Source organism: Schistocerca cancellata, chromosome 4 (genome assembly GCF_023864275.1).
Source record: "Schistocerca cancellata isolate TAMUIC-IGC-003103 chromosome 4, iqSchCanc2.1, whole genome shotgun sequence".
In the NCBI taxonomy this organism is placed as follows: Eukaryota; Metazoa; Arthropoda; class Insecta; order Orthoptera; family Acrididae; genus Schistocerca; species Schistocerca cancellata.
The window spans coordinates 732138948-732158389 of NC_064629.1; the positions used below are offsets into that span (position 1 = coordinate 732138948).

General features: G+C 41.5%; 1 protein-coding gene across 3 annotated transcripts in view; it reads left to right on the plus strand.

Annotated features, from left to right (window-relative positions):
* The window catches only part of LOC126183827 (uncharacterized), a 147377-nt gene extending 138737 nt beyond the window's left edge, over positions 1-8640 (plus strand). For 2 of the 3 annotated variants that reach the window (XM_049926084.1, XM_049926083.1), the window contains exon 10: positions 8277-8544. In XM_049926084.1, the coding sequence (XP_049782041.1) occupies positions 8277-8399 (123 nt within the window). In that variant the 3' untranslated portion in view covers positions 8400-8544. Of the gene's footprint in view, positions 1-8276 lie in introns of all 3 variants that reach the window. The other variant, XM_049926085.1, reaches the window with a different exon arrangement.
* Positions 8641-19442: the final 10802 nt, after the last annotated feature.

Below are 19442 nucleotides of genomic sequence, written 5' to 3' on the forward strand. Positions count from 1 at the left end.
AGCTTTTAGGATGAGTCCTGTGACCAGCGTACTGGTGGAGGCTGGAGTCCCTCCATTGGAGATCAGACATGCACAACTGCTCGCCAGTTATGCTGCGCACATTCATAGCACTCCTGAACTTCCTAAGTACCGTCTTCTTTTCCCAACGACGGCGGTTCACCTCCCGCATAGGCGGCCCAGGTCAAGGCTAATGATTGCGGTTCGCATGCGACCGCTTCTGTCTGAACTGGACTCCTTGCCTTTACCACCTCTCCTCAAGGTCGATTCACATACACCTCCATGGTGTAGTCCTAGGCCAAAGCTTCACCTGGACCCTTCATGAGGCCCTGAGGACTCCATTAACCCTGCGGCTCTCCTCTTTGACTTCCGCTCGATTCTTGACATGTTCCGCGGCTCTGAAATGGTTTACACCAACGGCTCGATGGGTGATGGTTGCATTGGCTTCGCCTACGTTCATGGCGGCCATGTTGAATAGCATTCCTTACCTGGTGGCTGCAGTCTATTCACTGCAGAGCTGATGGCCATATCTCGTGCACTCAATATATTCGTTCATGGCCTGGGGAGTCCTTACTTTTATGTACTGACTCCTTGAGCAGCCTGAAAGCTATCGACCAGTGCTACTCTCGTCATCCTTTGCTAGTGTCCGTGCAGGAGACCGTCTATGCCCTGGAATGGTCCATTCGTTCAGTGGTGTTTGTCTGGACCCCTTGTCACATCAGAATCCCAGGAAATGAAATTGTCAACAGGCTGGCCAAACAGGCTACACGGAAACCGCTTTTGGAGATCAGCCTCCCCGCAACTGACCTGCGTTTCTTTATTATGCCGCAATGTTTTTCAGCTTTGGGAGACGGAATGGCAAAATCTCAGTACACACAACAAACTGCTAGCCAGTAAGGGGACCATGAATGTGTGGAAGTCCTCGATGAGGGCTTCTTGCAGGGACTCCATGGTTCTCTGTCTGCTGCGCATTGGCCGTGCTTGGGCGACCCACGGCTACCTTCTGTGCTGTGGAGACCCGCCTCAGTGTTGGTGCAGTGCCCGGTTGGCAGTGGCCCATATTCTTCTGCTCTGTCCTTCTTTGGCTGCCTTGCAACTTCATCTTCGGTTGCCGGACTTGTTATCATTGATTTTAGCAGACAACGCCTCTTCAGCAGATTTTGTTTTACGTTTTATCTGTGAGGGTGGGTTTTATCATTCGATCTGAGTTTTACCGCATGTCCTTTGTCCCTTTGTGTCCTCCACCCTAGCACCTTTGGGGTGGAGATTTTAATGTGTTGCAGAGTGGTTGGCTTCTCCGTTTTACACTCCTGGAAATTGAAATAAGAACACCGTGAATTCATTGTCCCAGGAAGGGGAAACTTTATTGACACATTCCTGGGGTCAGATACATCACATGATAACACTGACAGAACCACAGGCACATAGACACAGGCAACAGAGCATGCACAATGTCGGCACTAGTACAGTGTATATCCACCTTTCGCAGCAATGCAGGCTGCTATTCTCCCATGGAGACGATCGTAGAGATGCTGGATGTAGTCCTGTGGAATGGCTTGCCATGCTATTTCCACCTGGCGCCTCAGTTGGACCAGCGTTGGTGCTGGACGTGCAGACCGCGTGAGACGACGCTTCATCCAGTCCCAAACATGCTCAATGGGGGACAGATCCGGAGATCTTGCTGGCCAGGGTACTTGACTTACACCTTCTAGAGCACGTTGGGTGGCACGGGATACATGCGGACGTGCATTGTCCTGTTGGAACAGCAAGTTCCCTTGCCGGTCTAGGAATGGTAGAACGATGGGTTCGATGACGGTTTGGATGTACCGTGCACTATTCAGTGTCCCCTCGACGATCACCAGTGGTGTACGGCCAGTGTAGGAGATCGCTCCCCACACCATGATGCCGGGTGTTGGCCCTGTGTGCCTCGGTCGTATGCAGTCCTGATTGTGGTGCTCACCTGCACGGCGCCAAACACGCATACGACCATCATTGGCACCAAGGCAGAAGCGACTCTCATCGCTGAAGACGACACGTCTCCATTCGTCCCTCCATTCACGCCTGTCGCGACACCACTGGAGGCGGGCTGCACGATGTTGGGGCGTGAGCGGAAGACGGCCTAACGGTGTGCGGGACCGTAGCCCAGCTTCATGGAGACGGTTGCGAATGGTCCTCGCCGATACCCCAGGAGCAACAGTGTCCCTAATTTGCTGGGAAGTGACGGTGCGGTCCCCTACGGCACTGCGTAGGATCCTACGGTCTTGGCGTGCATCCGTGCGTCGCTGCGGTCCGGTCCCAGGTCGACGGGCATGTGTACCTTCCGCCGACCACTGGCGACAACATCGATGTACTGTGGAGACCTCACGCCCCACGTGTTGAGCAATTCGGCGGTACGTCCACCCGGCCTCCCGCATGCCCACTATACGCCCTCGCTCAAAGTCCGTCAACTGCCCATACGGTTCACGTCCACGCTGTCGCGGCATGCTACCAGTGTTAAAGACTGCGATGGAGCTCCGTATGCCACGGCAAACTGGCTGACACTAATGGCGGCGGTGCCCAAATGCTGCGCAGCTAGCGCCATTCGACGGCCAACACCGCGGTTCCTGGTGTGTCCGCTGTGCCGTGCGTGTGATCATTGCTTGTACAGCCCTCTCGCAGTGTCCGGAGCAAGTATGGTGGGTCTGACACACCGGTGTCAATGTGTTCTTTTTTCCATTTCCAGGAGTGTATTTTCATGGTCGGCTAGCCACTACAATCTGCTTTCTTGTTTTCCTCTCTTCTAACTGTTTCTTGTGTCTCTCTCTGTTGTTTTCTTGTCCTCTTTTGTTCCTTCTAGTGTTTGTTGCCTTTCCTTCTTTCTTGTGGTTTTTCCTTTCTTTCTGTTCTGTGTTATACGTATCATATGTTTGATTCTCACGCTTGAGGCTTTGTTTTATTTGGAACAAGGGACCGATGACCACGCAGTTTGGTGCCCCCCCCCCCCCCCCCTCCCCTTCTTTTAAACCAACCAACTTGGTATGGAAATGACCAGATCAAATTATAAGCGAAGATCGTTCTTATACCTCTGAGAATGGAGCTTTTGTATTGCAAGCTCTTTGCTTTCCATATTTTGGGGACGAGGAATCATGCTGTAGGTATAGATCTGCATTCACTGTCCTAAGTTGTGAGGCTTCCATAACTGGTGTTTTGGTGTGGGTATGAACAATGGTGTGGTAGACCACACTTGTTTCTCACCTCAACAATGATGTGATAGTCTGCTGCAAAAGACATTAACTTGTTGACAGAAAGATACAAGAATAGAGCATGTAATGGGTCTGTGTTGTGTGTGGGGTGTGAATGTTTGGATGTTATTCACCCATTGTTGAGCAGTTCCTTCACAGGCAGAAATTAAGTCTGGGCTATAATCTGATATAGTGTTAGTTTGACTTTATGAATCAGCAACATATGGATAGTCTTGGCAAATTCTGCAACTGTCTGCCCATCTACGCCACTGCATTCTGACTCAATAATTATAATCTGAGTATTATGATAGACTAGTGGTGCTGTCAATATAAAAACATCAAAGGCTACATTAATAACAGTCAGCACATACGTTGCATAGAATCTCAGTGCGACACTCAGCTTGTTGAACCAGTTGTTATTTTGGGTTCTCTCTGTCTTGAGCATACTAAAAGTCAAAAAGCTTGTCTATGTAGATGCTTTTCGCTTTTATTGACAAAGCATCAGAAGTGGTAATATTGTAATCATACAATTAGATGATTTTTGTTATTCTGTCAGTATTTGTAACCTGAATGACAGTTTTGCTTAAAGATGACTTATTCTTGACATTACTGTTGGTGTTCTTTGTACTTCGTTCTCATGACAACTGCTTCTCCATTCGTCTTAACTGGTTTAATTTTCTCCACTCATTTTCAAGATTGAATTTTAGGATATGGCATATTGTTTCTGTGCACAGTAGACTACTTGATATGGAAATTTGTTATTCATAGATAGGGACATGGAAAAATCGGAGTTGTTATATGTCCAAAATCGGTGTTATTTTTTGCACTTTTCGGTGTTATTTGTCGGTGTTATTTTCTGGCAAGCTTTTTCTATTGTCAGTTATCTATTTTTGTCAAATTTAACCATTTTTCAATGCCATGTTGAAAATGGAACTATTCTTAAGATACATGAAACATGAGACAAGTGTAGAGAAAAATTAACAAAAAATTTTGATACAAATAATTATTTAAATACCAAAGGTAATAATGAAAATAATAGTACAGTGCAGATATTTTATTGATGACAGGTTTTGCACTTCTTCATATTGTTCTTGAGGTGTGGAGACCACCTCTGTGGCTCAAGAATGATCTGAAGATGCACTACAAGTGTGAAATGCGCCATCAGTAAAGTATCTGCTACCTATCAATAACACAGTCTTTTGATACAAAAATACTTAATTTTAACATAGTCTCTCTCTCTCTCTCTCTCTCTCTCTCTCTCTCTCTCTCTCTCTCTCTCTCTCTCTCTCTTTTACACATATGTACAACTGACAGTAAGGCTCATTTATGTACTGCATTTTCAGCTGTTTTTACCAAGATCTGGACAAGTGGTGTAAAAACAGAAATCCATCCTCAAACAAAATAAGCATAGTTCATCCTTACATCAGAGAAGTAAAAACTAGAAAACATTTGAAAAGGTTTTTTTTAAGGAGAATAAGGCAACAAGCTAACAAAGATAGGTCTCTCATGAAACTTTGGTACAAAACACTGTTAACTTAAGGAGCATATAAACCATCAATTTCAAATTCTCACATCCTTTCGTTATCAGTTACTGTAGGCTCCGGCATTTTCACAGACCACACGTGTTCGCAGCCGAGTCTATAGAGTAAGAATATAATGGGAAAAAAAGGCAGATGATAAAAATGAGTATCCTAACACGGGAACGGCAATAGCTTCCAAACGATTGAAAAACACGCCACAAACAAAACACAAGTCAAGTGAAGTGTACCCCCCTCTAACTCAGGCAGCTATGCGCATGTGCGCAACTGGCAGCTCGATAGCGTCAGAAAATTTTTTCCGGGTAGATTCTGGCTGCTTACTCTCACTGTTTATGCACCAAACAGCCACATTCCAAGTAGCCAGAAGCAGGAAGAGGCACTGCTTCTACAAAATTTCAACTGCGCATGCGCAGCAAGCTGTCTGGTAACTGCTTAAACAAACCTTATTTCAATGAAATTTGAAAACAATCATATCAATATTAATTAAAGTTTTCATAAGTTAATGCATGCAGAAAAATATGCTCTCAGCCTTGAATACCTCATTGCTATTTGTATTGCGCACAATATTGTTTATTCGCAAGGGTTAGCAGCGAGTATATCCAAAACAGTTGTCCTGTCAATGAATGGTCTCTGTAAACTTGATTAATGGCTTAAACACAAACTTGTACAATATTAACGTCATTTGCATGCTATCACATAGTACACCTTGTTCTTTGTTAGGATGATCTGAGAATGGATTCTGATACATGAAATCAGTCTTCAATTAAACAAAAGTAACTGAATTTTGCAACTTTGGCTGTTTTCTACATCAAACTGGTTAACACAGGTTGCTGTCCTGTTATTAATCCAGTGTGCTGGAAATCCAAAAAGATGAATTTTATAGCTGCTCGTTTCCATCGCAGGAGTTAATGGTGTCCTGTAAGATACCTGCCTCACCAACTATTCGTAACTCATCACATATTCGGAAATAAATGTCCAAATATTTATTTCATTCTTCAACCTCTAATCAGACGGAAATGTTAACATCATTTATTGCAGAACATACTTGTATTACACATTTGGATTTTTTCCTTTACTTTTACTGTAAAAAGTGGTTGAATCATAAGCTCAATGCTTGATAATGGTGTTGGCCATGTTCACACCCACCTCCTTCCAAACACTTGTGTTAGATACGTAACAAAAGATCCAGACTGTGTTGATGATGCTGCAATGGAAAAAAATATATATATTATTGTGCTTTGAAATGGCATACTGCAGCACATACACTACAAAAGAAATAAATAATCGAAATTCACACAGTGTTCATTAGTACATGCTCGCAGAAGTCAATAGTCGAAAGGCCACTAGTGATGTCATGACTGCAAAAACTAGTGCGATAGTTGAACACGGAACATTTCAACATTGAATATGTCACTGACACAATTACTTTTACAACACTTCTTATGAGAACTTTTGTTGAAAAACACAGATTTTGTGTTACTTCCTTAAAAACCACTGAATTCATGTTACTTCCTTAAAAACTGCTGAATTCGTGTTATTTCCTTAAAAACCATCAAATTCACATTATTCATCGCGTTATCATTTAAACAAATTTTTCCTGTCCCTATTCATAGATTATGAAGTCTTTCATATATATATATATATATATATATATATATATATAATTTCCCAAACATCTCCTGGATAGTTTTGTTTTTGAAATCAGGAGACTATGTTATTGATTGGTAAGAACCGCCAATGCAGTTTTGTCTGTCTTTTTCTTACATTGCAACTGAAGGTGTCTGTTGGCAACAAATACCAGCTATAATGGACACACCCCTGGGAAAAAGCTGCTAGTGCACAACACCTTTTTTCAGCCAACAGTTTCAAAATATGTTCACACTGACCTTTGCTTGAGTATATGACTCTTGTTATAGCCGAGCTGTTAATTTATTCTTAAAAAGTTAACATAAAGGTATCATAACTTACCAACTATAACAATGTTGCATAGACAAGTTCAGTGTATGAACTGACGACATTCAAGCAAAACTACAGTAACAATCACCGCTTTGATTTTTGCTGCTTTGAACTAGAGCATGGAGTACTCCTATGCCACCGAGCGAGGTGGCGCAGTGGTTAGCACACTGGACTCGCATTTGGGAGGACGACGGTTCAATCCCGCGTCCGGCCATCCTGATTTAGGTTTTCCGTGATTTCCCTAGATCACTCCAGGCAAATGCCGGGATGGTTCCTTTGAAAGGGCACCGCTGACATCCTTCCCTAATCCGATGAGACCGATGACCTTGCTGTCTGGTCTCCTCCCCCAAAACAACCCAACTCCTATGCCCATCTTCTCGAACCTTACCTATTGAATGAAAATGTTGCATGATGCTTAAATGGTTACAGTTCATCACTTCTCCCACCGAGACTTCCTGAATGAAGAAAATCCTTTTCTGACACGCTTTTCATAAAGGCAGTCGCCTCGCAAAGATTCTGACGTGCCTCTGCTGCCTGTACCCCTGTATTAAATCCAAAGCAAATAATACATCGCAGATGTTAGACCTATTTTCCACTTGCATGTCTATTTCACTACTCTGCAACAGTGTTCATAAATTTCAAGTATGCAAAATTCAATACATAATTGCAAAATAAATACTAGAACTTCAAATAAGGAAATTGCAGTTGATAAATACACTCGTAGCTCTGCGCTGCATTCACCTGGTGGCGTATGGCTACAGCTGGTGGCCGGCGGCTGCTGTAGGGCGAGGAAACTCAAGAACATAAACCATTTTGAACTTGATGCAGCCAAGAACTGTTTAGCGGAATAGTTTCTGGAAATTTTTACTGTTATAGGTGGGTCATAAAGTGAAGCAAGTTACCAGACTGATAACTTTAGCAGCCAACTGAAATGCAATTTAAAAATCTAATGAATGGAGTGGACTCAAACTCGGTACTTAATATCTACATTATTTGATGTTTTCCACTAGGCCAGGAGCAAATACAGCAATTTAACAACACATGAAGAGTGATGGCACTTCTCCCATACACTTCCGCACCCTACAGTGTTGCTAGATTGTCCATACGGCAGGACTTAAAATTCTGAGGGGTGGTCAGTTGTATTGGCCACCTCAAGTGAAGGACTCTGACTGTACACAAAAGTAGTAGTATAATTACAGTGCACTGAACACCTGGGATGAACATTAATATTTTAGCCGCAAAGTGCCATATTTCGGCTCATGGATGTAGCATTCATTCCATATCCCTGGGTGTTTAAATGGTGGCAAGTGTAACAACTCGGAGTAACCGTTATATGCATATACTTTGTGGTAAAAGAGTCCAGTGTATTTAGAAGTGAAACATTTTGTGGACAGAGTCACTATGTGGCATAGACACTCTGTGGCATGCGTCTCTGTGAAGAGTGAAATTCATATTTGCAGTTGTGCAGTGAGATTGAATTGGATGGGTAAAAGTGTAATTGTAGGTGAGACATCTGTTTTTGTCTGTTTGTGAAATTTAATTCTGTATCATTTTCTCTTCACAGGTGCAGACTGAAGTGCGGAATGGTCTTGCATTATATATGCGACTCGATAAGAGATTTCATGATATATTACTTGCAATTGCAAATTGTTCCAATAATATGTACTTGTGGGAGTATTGGGAGTAATAGTATTCATTCATATTTGTAGTTACCATGTAGAAGAAATTGTTCCTTAATTGAAGTTACCTATTAGATATACATTATTTAGGAATCTATAGTCCGTAGAGAAAATACCTATTAGATATACATTATTTAGGAATCTATAGTCTGTAGAGCAAATACCTATTAGATATACATTGTTTAAGAATCCATATTCTGTAGAGCAAATACCTATTAGATATACATTGTTTAGGAATCTATATTCTGTAGAGCAAAGTAATGTACTTATCATAAAAATAAAATGTGTCTTATCAAAAAAAAAAAAAATAGGTGTTTAATTTTGGTCTCAATAGTGCACTGTATAAAAGTAGCACATAAATGCTGCTTTCATTTAGATTCACATGATTCACACTCAGCAGGGAAAATTAGATTGACTAGTACTTTTTTCATTCTTTCAGATTTTCAAAGAGGATATTTTCTTTGACTGTGACTCAGATCACCACTCCCTTTCATATCCAACTTAAGGATTTTTTCCCCCATTTGACCACAAGTTGAAGACACCCCCTGTCCCTCACCCCTGTAACTTTGAATTTTATAATGATCAGTTCACTGACTAAGAACTGTTTCAAGCTCTTGACTTCTCACAATACAGCTGTAGGCCCTGAATTGATTCATGATCAGATGGTCCTCAGAGTCTTAGGTGTATTTTTCTAGAAGGTGTTTCCCATTCGAAATGGAAATATATTGTCATCATCCCAATCCTTAAGCCATGTAAAAACGCAATGTCCATCGACAATTAACAACTGACTAGCCTGACCAACATGCTCTGCAGACTATTTCGAATGGCAGCAGCCCAACAATTATGCTGGATTCTTGAATTTTGGGATTCGCTAGGACTTGATTTTTGAGACTCCTGTTTGATAAGAAGCTGACCTGGCTGCTCCCCATATTTTCTCTTTGCTTCCTCACCCATACCTCTTGGGATGTTGATCACTCTACTCCACTCCATATTTACCAGGCCTTGATCTCATCATGACTGGACTATGGCTGCCCAGTTTGTGGCTCAGCAGCACCTTTGGTTTGGAAATTATGGGACCCGGTAGATCATTGTGGAGTAAGACTGGCCATTGGCACCTTTTTCACTAGTCCCATAGGTGGGCTCGCTGAAGCAGGATTTAAAATCCTCCATCCTGCCAGTAACAACTCTTGCTGACTTCCACTATCACCATATGATGGTTTCCTAATTGTCGGACTTATCAAATTCCTTTTTTCATACAAGGGGTGTTGACCTCCCGACAACCACCTTCGGCTGGGTTTTCCAGTTAGAATGCACCTTGAGACTCTTCGCCGGGTCCTCCACCTACTCCCTTAGAGTGTTCTCCCTTCCATCTTGGTTAGTACCCTGGCCACAAATTAGGATTGATTTATATTAAAGAGCTAAAGTATCAGTTGCCCCATGACCTTTAGGTATCTGTTCCTCTCAGCCCTTTTTTAGTATCAGGGTGCTACAGCTGATTTACACTGACAGCTCCAAAGCCATGCATATGATGGGATATGCTTTTACATCTTATACCAGTCAGGAACATCATTTTTTGCAAGGAACATGTAGTGTTTTCATGGTGGAGCTGATAGCCATTGACAGAGCACAGCATTTTATTAAATAGACCTCCCCAGCCTGCAGCTTAATTTGTAGTGACTCAATGAGTCTCCAGTTTACTGATTGATGTTACTCTTGTCATCCTGTGATATCTTATATTTGTACTCATCTCTCTGATATGAAATGTACTATCTGCTGACTTGTCTTTCTCTGTGTCCCAAGTTATGTGGATATCAGAGAAACAAACTATCCAACCGTCCTGGACGACTATCATGTGGAGGGCTGCTGCCCATTCGAGTACATTCTTTGCTATCAAGGAAGCTATGGCTGCATGACACTGTTCCTTCCATTTCTCTTGGAAGGAACCCATCATCTTATGTTGCCTCTGCATCAGTCATAATAGGTTAACATTTAGTTTTATCTTGTGTAACGAGTCACCCTCACGCTGTGGTTGCAAAGCTGTACATACAACAGCTTACATCCTGGCAAAATGCCTCATCCTCCTCCTAGCTCTCTCTGCCAAATATGGTCCTTCTGACTCCTTGCCTCTAATGTTAGCAGACAACTTACAGAAAGTTGAACTGGTTCTTCATTTCCTACGATAAAGTAGTTTTTAGTCTCAGATCTAATGTCTTAAAATGCTTTTGGGGTGCAGTTGGACCAGTTGTGGTAAAGGTCATCCCTCTTTTAGTCTGTTTTTTAATTACTTTTAGATGCACTGAGTCCTTTTTTTTGTCACACCCTATTTTACTTTTTCAGGATGAATATGAGACATTAATGATTCCTTATCCTGGATACAAGCTGATGATGGAAGAACAGTTGAACAGGTTTTTATTGTACCTCGGGTCTGAAAGAGGGGGCTCTATCCCCATCTTTAACACTGTAACTGTTTCAGGTCGATGGTGGGATGATTAATGGCAGGACATCTCCTTCATTGCATGCAAAGCCCTAGGGGACACAACTGCACCCACACCCTACCCATGTGATTATTTTTCTCATCTTGTTTTACTGTTGTTGGTTCTACATTTTTAGACTTTTCACTGTCACTGTTATGGATCTTCTCTCCACCTGAGTAGTAGTTCTGTTATTGTCTTACCCTTGCATTTGGTTAAGGGTGTCAGTCGTTGGTGAGGTGCCTCTCACCACAGATGAGCCTCAGAGAGATCTCGCCTGCCCTGTGTCCTGATGGCTGGCCCAGCTCATGACTTTTCTCTCTCATGCAATTATTTCTCACCTCTGGCATCAGTGTTACTTTTGATGCTTCGATTTTACCACTCCCATCATACTACCACAATTCACTCAAATTTCTGGCTGATGCCAGACTACCCGCTGAACAAGAGCCAATTACTTCGCAATAGAGTTCCTTAATCCCAACCGACCCTGTATGACCGGCCAGTCCCATAGGCTCAAGCTGTATTTAAAGTGCAGTAAACTGTTGTGGAAAAGTGCTTTGTTGTAATGAAGGAGAGGTACTTCATTCACTGAAATAGGTTGACAGTTTAAGCATGGCAGGAGTGGAGGCAGCAGCAGAACCAGCACCTCATTGACTAAAGTTGGTCTAGAAAGTGGTGTTAAATCAGTCAATCATCTACTAAAGGCGTCGTCAAACAGGACACGTCTCTCACCGTGGAGCCCATCAGACGTGGTGTCAGTTGTGTTTGCTGCACACACTGAAATGACGTGGTACATCGCATGGAATGTGCTCCTCAGTGTGACTTGTGATCTCGGCACTCTCCAGTGGCAGTCTGTGCCATCTGGTGCAGAAATCACATGGTTTCTTTATGAAAATGGAGGTGTAAAATAGCTGTGTTAACTCTAGTGGTGGTTGTTGAAGAAAAGTGGAGGAATTTCCGAAGAAAATTCTGGACTTGTCGATAACTTGAACAGTGAATAATGCTGTAAATGATCTGACATAAATACTACTATAAGTTATTAGTTAACTCAATTGAACTTTTATCTCATTTTTTGTTTTAAGTTGAATATAGCTAAAATACAGTGTCTAATGTTAATTTGCACATACATAATATCCTTATTATTCTCACTATTTGTCAAAAATTGACAATTTTAGAACTGTGACTGTAATACTATGAACCTTATAACTGAAACAGCAACGAGCCACAGAAATGGTGTAGGAAGGTTTATCTGAAGCAAACCGTGACCAGTTTCGGGTTTCTTACAAATCCACATCTGAAGGTGCATGTCCATAAATGTGTTTATTTTTAAAACTCATAACAAAAATGCAGGACGAGTTCATCACACAGAATCGTATATCACTGCTGTAAACCAATAACGTATACAAATTGAGGGCCCAGCAAGAGAACAATTGAGTCTGTAACAACCATGTGAAGATAGATTTATAAGAAATCTGAAACTGGTCATGGTTTGATTCAAATAAACCTTTCCAAACCATACTTGTGGCTGATTGTTGTTTCAATTTAAATGTTATCCATATTATCAGTGTTGCATTGACTATCATCACACCGAAGTAACATACTACACTACATAGATTTCAGAATAGAGATTGGTTTCGCAATTCCATATGAAATGAAGAAGAGATTTTTTCTAGGCTGCTCACCACCATTGAAAAAGATATTTACTGACAAGATACAAATGTAAGGCAGTCCATAAAACCAAGGGGTAGATAGATATATACATATATCTTACACAAAGTTTCATAATAGCAAAAACTTCCAGTGTAATGTGTGTTTACTTTCTGACAGAGTAGCAGTTATGTTAAGATTTCTAACCACTGGGGAAACATTCCATTTGATGGCCATTGCAATGAGAACTGCAGCAAATACCTTACTTGAAATAAGTAACATTGACTACTACAGGTAATTCTTCTATTAAATTAATAAGAAAGATCCAGGTGAGGAAAAGAAATTTGGAAGGAGGTAGGTGCAAACTTGCTACCTGTTGCTTCACAATTTGCAATGCTGTCAACAAAGGTCCACTTCCACAAGAAACTAAGCCTCCATATCTGGGATACACTGTGTAAAGACTCTATCTTCAACTGTCATTATATTTTGATATGTAACTGTGACAGGTTGTATCAAAATGGCATGATTTGATAGAGCACCATTGTGCTGTAGCAGTGAAATGGTATACTTACATTGCACACAAATTATAATGTAAAACATCACATACAGGAAGCCTTTATCTACCAATATGTAATTATATATCACTTTATTATAACAAATTGTAGCTAAAATGAAGCATTTTTGAGGGATCCTCAGTTTGCCGATGCTTTGGAACAGTTGATATCCATACCACATACACATACTATAAATCAAATCCACCAAATATGCTGGCTCCTCAGTTCTGCTTGAGAGGTGAAAACAATGTCATCTCATTGGCCATGTTCCTCTCCTCAAGGCAATAATCTGACATACTAGATTCTGTATTTCATGCTCAGTGGTGTAGCGAAACTTGGGATTCCACACTGCAACGCCACCAGCTCCTAGTCCATGTGTGTGTTCACGTACCATAATAGGACAACTTAAACTTAAAAATAAAGTCACTAACTGACATTGTGCATGTATGGAAGCAGTTAAAAACTATTTTAAGTCTTCACACTATTACTGTGATCTGTTATGGAGACACATGGTTTGGTAATATTAAAATAATTTGCTACACTAATTTCGTACAAGATGTGCATTGTGTATTACTTGTCTTTCTGTGCATTGGTATGGTTATACAAACACTCTCACATGTCAAGCTGGCAGTGCATACTTGAGTTTATTATTGATGGTGAGGCTAATGAATTTGCAGCTCATAGTCCTCACAGAAATATTAGTCAACTAATTCAAGGGTCTGATAGTGGTGTGCCGTCCTTAGATTAAAATAACTTTGTGAGTGACAGTTATCAGTGGTTGGAAGCTGCCAGCTCTTACGCAGCATGCCATGTACTCATGCAACTGATAGTTGTGCTCGCACCAAAAAAAAAAGGAGCCACACAGTGATGGTGGCCATAGCATCTGTAGTAACATCAATGCATATGTGGCTCTACGTCTGTTCCTCCTCCCCTACCCCCCTTGTGGCCTACCTCACCTGGCCCCCTTCTCACCCATGCAGCCTGTTTTGCTAGCAGAACAGGCAGCAGAACCAGCATGTGAAGCTCAAGAAACATCTGTGATTGGGTAGTACCTAGCCCCCTACCAATTGACTCCCTGAAACTTCAAAAAGAAAGTTCATTTAATCGAAGTATAACATCTTGGACACTTTTAAACAAAGTTGATGGCGTACTTGAGCAATACAAAGGCAATGGTGTATTTGCCAGCAAGAAAAATTCTGCCAAAGTTATGTTTATATCGGAATCTACAATTTGTCCAAATGCAAATATTGCTGGTATCAATACTTTTTGTGTGCACGTATGAGTAAGTGATCTGTAGGGACTAATATGTGTTCAGGTAATAGCAGCAAAGCCTCGAGATTTCACACTGTCAAATAATATATGTTTTCACTGAGATCCCCTATGTGTCACCAATCTAGATATCATCTTGTTGGACACTACATCATGTTTATACTTGATGTTGTGTCGCAATTAACATTTATAGGATTGTGTGTGATGAACTAGGTCGGCTCAGTCCCTGTTCTTCGATTTGTTGATTCATTCTCTTTCTTTCTTTCTTTCTCCTTTTTTTAGTTAAAATTGGTGAAGCAAGATACGGTGAAGCAAGATATCATGCATATGGAATCAGATCTATCGCAAGAATTACATGACTCATGTGGTGAAACTCATTGCAATATCCCAGAAAACTATTTGGCTCTGAGTAAATAGAACTGATTGTTTATCAGACAAATGTATATTCTGTGCAGCAGACACTGTCATCCTTTAACACAAATGTAACTGAAATGGAGTGATTCATTGGCAGCTAAATTGCATGGGTATAATACATTTGCCTTCATAAACCAACTACTGGGCTCACTCTATATTCCATGTACTGTTACAGATATGATTACAGACTTACCAGAAGGTGTATAGAAATTCTGAATGTCGCTCTAATATCGGTGGATTCCACCAATGACCAACATCGGCCAGAGACAGCCAATCTTTTCAAATAATTATGCCACTACGTGGGTGGTCATACTACAGCCGTTCTTATCTCTTGAATGTACAGGCTTCAGATGACAATCGTTGAAACTCAAATAGGTTTGTTTTCTTCAGTTGTATCAAGCGACGTTCTCGCACACAAAATATGGAGCATGAGAAACTGACAAGTTTAATCCAAGAAAGGGAGAGTTTGTGGCATCCTGAGGATGAAAATATCATAATCGGATATCAGATGGACTGATATCAGAGGTTTATTTGAAACCTCAAATAGGCAAAGTCTTTATTGAAAATTTTAGGCCTAGATTATAAACTCAAAAAATAATTTCTTCAGACGAAAAGGGTGGCATATCTTATTTGCTTATAGGTACTGTACTGGACCTTTTTCATGGTAGGATGTCATTTGTTGTCTACAAATAATCATCACTGCTTACTTGCGTTTTATGCCGGAAGGGTAGTAATGCTATTAACATGAAACAGTTTGCAAATGTGGTGTGCAGTACGTATTTCCACTTTTAAGTACCTTAGGTTTCCAGAGTATCGTATTCTGCACTTTATGCTTGTCTTTCACTCGTGTGCGAAATGACAGTCATTGAAGGTTAACTGACGTGTGTCTGCACAACTTTAAATAAATACCATGAAACAGTGCGTTTATAACTTGCTTTTGAAGGTCACCACGAATCATCTCAGGTGTGTAACAGAATGTTTCTCCCATCATGTTGTATATTCTTAAAACTTGTGTGGTCATTCTGATACCAGACAACAGAGTGTATAGTACTAGCCACATTCTTTATGAGACAGGAAAGCTCATTCGCATGCATTTGGTGTCTCTTTTAACAGCAGAAGCCACTGTGCAGCACTCTTATCCAAGCACAGACACGTTGTATCCACCCCACCCTAAGAGTTTAAAATCTAACCTACTTCATACATAATATAGATTCTAACCTAACCTAACCTCCTTGGCCCTGCCAAAAACTGATGGAGGAGATCGGATGCACTACGGCCACGGTGTCAGCCAAAGTTATGGGGCGATATCTGGCGACAGTGTGTGATGACCGTTGTCAGTGCCACTGTGAACACAGCTATACTTGGCGACACTGGAACTGTTCATTATCCTGAAGGATAGAAAATGAACATGAATTCTCTGGGAACAGTATGTAGGACTCTCAGGGGGCTCATGACACTCTTGTATGTACACTATGTGATCAAAAGTATCCGGACACCCCCAAAAACATATGTTTTCCGTATTAGGTGCATATTGCTGCAACCTACTGCCAGGTACTCCATATCAGCAACCTCAGTAGTCAGACATCATGATAGAGCAGAATGGGGTGCTCCATGGAACTCATGGACTTCGAACGTAGTCAGGTGATTGGGTGTCACTTGTGTCGTACATCTGTACGCAAGATTTCCATCCTCCTAAACATCCGTAGGTCCACTGTTTCTGTTGTGATAGTGAAGTGGAAACATGAAGGGACATGTACAGCACAAAAGCATACAGGCCAGCCTCATCTGTTGACTGGCAGAGACTGCCAACAGTTGAAGAGGGTAGTCATGTGTAATAGGCAGACATCTATCCAGACCATCACACAGGAATTCCAAACTGCATCAGAATCCACTGCAAAGTACTATGATAGTTAGGCAGGAGGTGAGAAAACTTGGATTTCATGGTCGAGCAGGTGCTCATAAGCCACACATCATGCCGGTAAATGCCAAACGATGCCTCGTTTGGTGTAAGGAGCGTAAACATTGGACAATTGAACAATGGAAAAATGTTGGGTAGAGTGACGAATCATGGTACACAATGTGGCGATCCAATGGCAGGGTGAGGTATGGCGAATGCACAGTGAACATCATCTGCCAGTGTATGTAGTGCCAATAGCAAAATTCGGAGGTGGTGGTGTTATGGTGTGGTCGTGTTTTTCATGGAAGGGGCTTGCACCCCTTGTTGTTATGTGTGGCACTATCACAGCACAGGCCTACATTCATTTTTAAGCACATTCTTGCTTCCCACTGTTGAAGAGCAGTTTGGGGATGGTGAATGCATCTTTCAACATGATCGAGCACCTGTTCATAATGCTCGGCCTATGGCAGAGTGGGTACACGGCAATAACATCCCTATAATGGACTGGCCTGCATAGAGTCCGACCTCAGTCCTATAGAACACCTTTGGGACGCTTTGGAATGCTGACTGCATGCCATGCCTCATCGATGTCAGTCGACATCGATACCTCTCCTCTGTGCAACACTCCTTGAAGAATGGGCTGCCGTTCCCCAAGAAACATTCCAGCATGTGATTGAACATATGCCTGTGAGAGTGGAAGCTGTCATCAAGGCTGAGGGTGGGCCAACACCGTATTGAATTCAATCATTACCGATGGAGGGTGCCACAAACTTGTAAGTAATTTTCAGCCAGGTGTCTGGTTACTTTTGATCACATAGTGTATGTGGCAAACACGGGGCCCAAGGCTATTGCAGCACATGTTTCCTTTCTGTGCTGAAATGTCTCATGTATGTCGCTCCTTCCATCTCTTGTTCGTTTTTCTCATGATGTCAGCCTTTGATGTCGCCCCAGCTATTCCCTAGCTTCTCCCTTCCTTTCTTGGAATATTCTTTTGTTCAGCACCTGTTGGCTGAAGTAATAATTTGTGGTCTCCTTTCTGGGTTTGACCTCATTTTCCAAATTTTTATGTGGTGTGGACCAATTGGATTTAACATGGATTTAAATAGTGCCCACTCCATGCAGTGTTAAAGATCATCTGCATACAATACCTGAGCAGGTTCTTTTTGGCACTTAAAATCGAATGCCGTAGCCAATCCAAAATGGTGAAGTCGTTATTTACCCTTTTGATTGAGGCCCCTAACAAAACAGGGATCACACTGTTGTTACCTGAGCTGCTAGCTTCTCACACATGCCTAGGAGTAGATGCTGATCTTCCTGGGCATCATGACTCCCGACAAAGGCCATCATGCCAGGTGGCTTTTGCTGCAGCTGGGTGGCACCCATGGGGAGAGCCCTTGATGCTAGTAGGTGGATCAGGAGGACATTTGGACGTACAACATATCAAATTAAACCAAAACTTGATCTGGCCATCTCATCAGACAAGTATAGAAATTTCAATGTGGACAGTTACTATCACTCTGCTGTCTGTACCATCACTGCTTTCCCTACCATTACTATCCCCATGGAGAGACAGACAAGCCAGATGACTAGGAGCAAAACAATTTATCCAATACCTGGTATGTCCTCTAACAGACAGAGATAATTTTACTTCAATGAAACCGTTATTTTTTGTGACACACATTGAAGATAAAGTTTGAAAAGTTGAGTCATTGGGAAAAATGTGCAATGGGTTGCTACTGATTAAATCTTCCTCTGCTACAGAATCTACAACTCTTCAGGCATGTGAACATCTGGGTGATATATCAGTGATTATTGTCCTACACAAGACTGAATATGGTCCAAGGAATCATCTTATACTGAGACCTTACACTCCAGACAGACAAGCAGCTGCGAGCTAATCTTGAGTGATGAGGTGTACATTTTATCCAACATGTCCAAAAAGGTCCCAACTGTGATCGAACAGATACGAGCACATTCACCTTAGCCTTTGAAGGGAATAGTCCAGGCAAATTAGGAAGAATGGGGGAAAAAATTTATAAAGTTTTGATACTTTCGAAGAACATGCTTAGGGGATGTGGAAGTAAAAAAGAGAAAAGTTCCCTCCCCTATTGAAGGAGCTTCCCATCCCCCACCCCTTAATGTAATTTGTTTTCCTTTTTTCAAACTTTATGAAAAAGGTTCATTTAATGAAGTTATTTATGTGACAGAAAATATTTCTGGTGAAATTCTACGCAGATGTGGTTAGATGCATGTTTAAGCAAGGCAATTAGTTTGAGTGCTAAAATTTGGAGGTAAAAAAAGTGAAATTTCTTTTAAAACAGACTTTTATTTATACAGAACAATTTTGTTTTACTTTAGATTTATGCGAATTAAATTATTGGAATGAAAATCATTTTCCTTGAAAATTAAAAATTATTGTAAAACTAATCAACAATTACTTTTGCTGTAATGTATTTACAATTATATGTACAGGATGTAGACAATGAAAATACTGCAATACCTATCAAGCAAATAAATTCTTGGTTTTTTTTTCTTTTTTTCATAAAACCGTCATCCAAATCTTCTGTCAAATCACTGCGAGGCACATTAGTGCAGCTTTGTCCATGACAGTTTTTGCAAAGTGTTGTGCAATGTAGATCAGCCTTCATACATCCACACTTTCTTCTGCAGCCTTGAGTAAAGTCACATGAAACCAGTTGCAGTATTTTCTCTGGAGCAGGTGGTCATTTTATTTGAATTGGGGAGAGGGATGAGTTTGATTCCCTCCAGCCCCAGTTTCTGGGATCCAAGTTGTTCCCC